Source organism: Leuresthes tenuis, unplaced genomic scaffold (assembly GCF_036924035.1).
Source record: "Leuresthes tenuis unplaced genomic scaffold, fLeuTen1.0.hap1 SCAF_6, whole genome shotgun sequence".
NCBI lineage: Eukaryota > Metazoa > Chordata > Actinopteri > Atheriniformes > Atherinopsidae > Leuresthes > Leuresthes tenuis.
Genome location: NW_027325360.1, coordinates 12,911,505 through 12,917,200, shown reverse-complemented (window position 1 = coordinate 12,917,200; position 5,696 = coordinate 12,911,505). Strand labels below are relative to the sequence as shown.

General features: G+C 39.9%; 1 protein-coding gene across 1 annotated transcript; it reads left to right on the top strand.

The window, feature by feature from the left end:
* Nucleotides 1–1,404: 1,404 nt before the first annotated feature.
* ptger4a (prostaglandin E receptor 4 (subtype EP4) a) lies at nucleotides 1,405–5,473 on the top strand. The gene is made up of 2 exons (XM_072387687.1): nucleotides 1,405–2,463; nucleotides 2,905–5,473. The coding sequence occupies exons 1-2, from the start codon at nucleotides 1,681–1,683 to the stop codon at nucleotides 3,472–3,474; spliced, it is 1,353 nt and encodes a 450-aa protein (XP_072243788.1). The 5' UTR covers nucleotides 1,405–1,680; the 3' UTR covers nucleotides 3,475–5,473.
* The last annotated feature ends 223 nt before the right edge of the window (nucleotides 5,474–5,696 follow it).

The window sequence follows — 5,696 nt, the reverse complement described above, 5'->3', positions numbered from 1 at the left end:
CTGTAAGGTCTGAGACTTGACATATAAGTACAGAAACAAACAGTAGGCAGAAAGGGTTGACATGTTAAGGCCAGTTCTATTATATGTAATCAACGTTGAATGGCATGCTTTGAGAATAATTCTTTTTCAAGGCTGTGCAATGCCCGTGATCACAGAGAGTTTTCCCTTCTCTGCGTTAATGCCTGAAAGTGGCAACAAAGAAAACAAAAAGTGAGCAGGGTCAGTCTAGTGGGATAATATCAAGCAGCAAGGCTCAAGGTCTTAATTCATCGAAGTCCGACATATTCTGTCACAATATAATAAAGACAGGAAACAAACTCTAGTGTTGGAATGAATTATGTTCTTTTGATATTCATGCAGATTTGTAGTCATCTGTATGCATTCAAGCTATTCAAATATTGAAAATCAAAGAACAGGCACATTCTGCTTTTATACAATTGATAGAACTGACAGTTTAGGGTTAACTACAGCCCTCAGTCAGCCCCCGCCCACTGCTAATCAACACCACCCACCTGAGCATGACGATCTTGACAGCAGAGCCAATTTGTTTGTCGAGGCAAGTCCTGATCATGATTTGCTACACTGTGCACTGGTCATAGAGATCATAAGGAACCTTTAAAATTTGCTGAACTGAAAATTCACATATTCAAAAGGGGATCAAACTTTTCAGGATAAAAGTAACAAAGAACTGATTTCTTAGTTGCAACACGTCTCTCATTGTGACTGTTGTAGAATAGTCCATTTCAAATCAACAACACAAGGAATAGTTTAATAATAAAAAGAACAAAAAAATGTTTTCTTCCTTTTTCCTGTTCAGAAAAAAACTTCAAGGAAAGATGGTGGAAGAAATTTGTGGCTTACTCTCACCTGCCTCACCTCATTTTTATTTCCACAAAGTGTAATCAACTGACAAGGATTCAGGTTAATCTAAATTGAGTTTTTTAAACATTATTTCCTGGGACTTTACTGTTTTTTTTCTCCTGTACATGCGTGCCACACAAATTATATTCTTAGGAACATTTAGTTTGCACTGTTGTAACCCATATAATTACTTTTATGACTGCTAATTGCTCTTATATAAACCACAATTAAATGTCCAAAATATAATACTAATCTGATTTATTTTCCATTTACCTGCTATGGTAACATTCAAAACAAAGATCAACAGTTTAGATTTTTTTTTCTTCCTGACCTTCCCTCTATCTTGCTCTTTTTTTTTTTTTTAAGATGAGTTTAGGTTACACGTTATTAGGTTATACGTGCAGAATATGTCCTAGGTCCTAGGTCCCCCGTGGACCACAGTGAACAGTTTATGAGGGCTGAGTGGTGAAATGAAGGGGAGGGACTGAACCTTGCAGGGAGCTTGAAGAGCTAATTTCAATGAACTCACTGGTGTCTGTAGCCTGCCCATATTTCTATGTCCTGGTGAGTGAAATCTCACTCTGTTTTTCAGTTAGCTGAGGATCAGATAAGAACAACACTACAGCCACAGCAGCTGTGAGAGGATGCTCTGGAGGGGCTGAAAGTCAATTTTCAGATTAGGTGCAAACTGTCTCTACCTTGTTTTAACCATGATGTTCAGGTTTCTTTCAAGTGCAAATAAGTTTCCTGCTCTGGACTGGAAATACCGGCCTTGAGAGGAGCTGTATCACTCATCCTGCGCTACGTTTGGACACAACAATGAATAATCAATCGATGACAGGGAGGACCATGGTCCCAACCATTCCGTCTATTATGTTTATTTTCGGGGTGGTGGGAAATGTCATCGCGATTGTGGTTCTTTGTAAATCTCGCAGAGAACAGAAAGAGACCACGTTTTACACGCTTGTGTGTGGACTGGCAGTCACGGACCTGTTGGGCACACTGCTGGCCAGTCCGGTCACCATCGCCACTTATGTGAAGGGGTCGTGGCCCGGAGAAGACCCGCTGTGCCAGTACTTTGGATTCACCATGCTCTTCTTCTCTCTAGCGGGGCTCAGTATCATCTGTGCCATGTCAGTGGAGAGATACATCGCTATAAACCATGCCTACTTTTACAATGATTATGTGGATCAAAAACTGGCCGGATTGACTCTGCTGGCGATCTACGTTTCCAACGCGCTTTTCTGCGCTCTGCCGATTGTTGGTTTTGGACAGGTGAAGAAACAATACCCGCAAACCTGGTGCTTTTTAGAATGGAGAAGCAACAAGACCAGCGATGCCGCTTACTCCTACATATATGCGGGGTTCAGCTCTCTTCTTACGCTTGCCACTGTGATCTGTAACGTGCTTGTGTGTGTGGCTCTTATCCGGATGCACCGGCGCTTCGTGCGGAGGATGTCGCTGGGAACCGATGTGGGGCGCAATGTGGACCCGCGGAGGAGAGGACGAAGCTTTGGGCGTCTGGCCGGTGCAGAGATTCAGATGGTCATTTTGCTCATAGGCACATCGGCAGTGGTGCTTATTTGCTCCATCCCTCTTGTTGTAAGTTCTTTATTTCCTGTTGCCTGTGACTATTACGCACGTTTTACGCACGTGATTTTTCTTTATTCTAGTATAGCTACCTATAAAAGTCTAGTAAAGTTGTTAAAATTAGTTGTTAGTTAGTTATTAAAATGGATTGTCTGAAAGCAAAGTATTGCCCAATGAAGCGTGTGCTCCATGACGTTTTTCCTTTTTTTAAAATCACGTCTGTCCTAGTGTACGCCCTTTATCCATTACCTGTGTTCTAAACACAAGCATGCAGTTTGATCCAGATGCGAGTGGATGATTAGAGGTCGTGGTTCAAGCATGTCTATATAAGTATACATACATAGAAATAAATGCATTCAGATATTTCTGTTATTGTGTATAAGGTATATATATGCGCATCCAAAGCTGCAATGCATTGGTGGACTTAACAACTTCTGTGTTTTGCCCTTGCAGGCTCAAGTGTTTTTGAACCAACTTTATAAAACTCCAGTGGAGCCTCGGCTGGACAAAAACCCTGATCTTCGAGCAATACGATTTGCCTCCTTTAACCCTATACTTGACCCCTGGATCTACATCCTTCTCCGCAAGGCTGTTCTTCTCAAGCTCATTGAGAAAATAAAGTGCCTGTTTTGCAAAATGGGGGCAAGGACGCAACAGAGACAGGGTAACTTCCACTGTATGGATGCTCATCAGCTGTCGTCAGTCATCTCTAACCGGGACTCTCACTCCATGGTTTCCCATGATCTACGAGATGCCAGGAGCACTTCCCAGACCGTCCTTTATCTGCCAGAGGGAAGTGAGCTGTATACTGGAAGGGGTCATAAGGCAGACAGACTCTCTGGTTCACAACCCTCTTCAGTTAGAAACTCACAAGCCTTTTATTCCTCTGAGAAGGGCAGCACAGATGCTCAGACCAAAGAAGGAGCCACCATCATCACAGAATTTTCAGCTCTACCATGCCCAAAAGATCCAGCGCTTCATGTCACTCTGAACACAGAGACAGTGGAGGAAAAATGCATCTAATTCCTCTCTAAATCACAGAAAAGTTTTCATGTTGCTTTGAGGCAGAATGTCTACTAATTTTTCCTTAACGGAACATTTAAACACCCCAAAAGGGGGAGACACACAAAAGTTAGTGAAGTCAGCCAGATGCAATGAGAAAGCGCTGTTATCGTAAGCACTCTGCTACCTCAGAGATGACTGTCTCGGACTGCTTGAGCAGATTCTGTCATTTTCTTGAAGACAGATGTTCTACAGTGATCCCTGATGGTAAAACTCAACCTTCCTAGTTTAATCTACTGTGTCCAATCAATGTGGAAACTTTTGCTCTAAAGTTGAAGTGGCCATTGATTTAGAACAAGATTGTGGTCAATACGGGGCCCCACCTAAAATACTGTATTGACCACTAGATTGTAGTTCCATGATTAATATACAGTACAGTTTTATAGTGTGGTCAACAGAGATGTTTTTTGTTCCTCTGCCAAGCAAATGTGTCATCTCAAATAAATAAAAAAGGTTACTTTAGTTTAGAGTGAAGGTACAAAGGTTCTTGCGACATATTAAACTTGGAGTCCTCAAAGTTATTTCAAACACTGCCAGAAAAGTGTTGTGGGTTGGCAAATGTTAAGTAATGTGGAGTATTGAGCTGTCAACTAGTCCAAAATGGAGAGCTTAATGAACAATGTTACATAGCAAATTTTTGTCATGAACTGATTGTTCTCTGGGAGAAGGTTATTGTCAATAAAACACAACTTTAGAGAGGTTACCAATCCAAATGAAATATTTGTTCACAGTTATAAAGTGATTAATTTGAGCAGTATTCATGTTTAGTGTTCCAAGTCTTCATCTCAAAGAGTCCCGAATTAAAGTAATAGTAAGAGCAAAACTTATGAAAATGACACTGGATGTAATTAACTCTAAGTATTATTGGTACGTCCATTCATGTTATATCAAATTGTGAACCTAAGATTACATTCTCTAATATATTCACTTTATCCCATTCTCAAAGATATTCAGTTTAAAATTATTAAAAACAGAGAAAGTGAAATATTTTGCATATATAAGGAGTCGCTTTCAAGTAATGTTAGGCAAATGAAAATCAATGCTTTCAGATATAGCATCATTTAGACAAAACAATTCACTGTTTCCTGGTTTTGCCATTCAATTTAAACAATAAAGCTTTCCATCTCAGTAACTCTGGAGCAGTTTAAGTGATCCCACTCCCTGCTGTTTATTTTTCCCCAAAGGCAGAATTCACCCTTAAATGTGCTCTTATGTAATGCGACACCTTCTGCTGCTGTGCTACCATTACAGCATGTAACAAAACTTTCAAACTCCTGTTTCCCCTCAGTGAGCTTTACGTCTTAGTTTCAGGAGCTTTCAGACACAGGGTCTGCCTCCTTCTCCCAGTGATTAGATTGGCTCAGATTGTTGTGTAATGTCCCGATTGCATTCTTGCTTTTCTTATTTCTCTAGTTGCTGTTAACTTTAGCTTGTCTGTGTGCAAATATGCTGAGAATGACAGCCCTCGAGATATGGTTGAAACAGGAGTTGGACATACGAGTGCTCTGTTATAAAAGGTCTTTTAATTTATTTCTAATTGTTAAATTATGCACTTTAATTTATATTTTGTTTATATTGTAGTCTTGGGTGAGCTGTGCAAGTTTCTGATTTGTCATTCTTTCACTTCCAATGATTTGTTGAAATGACCTGGTGAGTGCCCAAACTGAGTGTTGATAACAGAAACTTTCAGGAATAAAAATATGTGCATTTAATGATGTAACTGTAAATGAACACCCATGCTATTGTTTCATAAAAAACTGGCCTTAGACATGTTATCATGTGTTGTCACTGTAAGATGGAACTTCATAATACATTACGGAGCACCAAGTCTGTTATTTTGGTGAAATCATTTCATGACTGTCCTTAGCTCAGACAGAGAGCATGCTACTAGTATTCTAATGTTTACAGACAAATAAAAATGTTACACACCAGGTTTAAGTTATATAATTCTAAAATCCTCTTTCTAAGTAATGTGTTGTATAGCAAAGGCTAGACACACAAAGACAGAAAAGAATAATAAAGAGTGTCTTGGCTCTAATGGGAAAAAAAAAGGAAAAAAAAACTGGGTCTCAGGAAGTAGACCTGACCGAGAGAGAGAGCCTTTCTCTTCAAACAATAAACACAATCCAAGCCTTCAATTCACTGCAGTTGAGCTTAAACAAGCAATGGTTTTGGCAAAGATA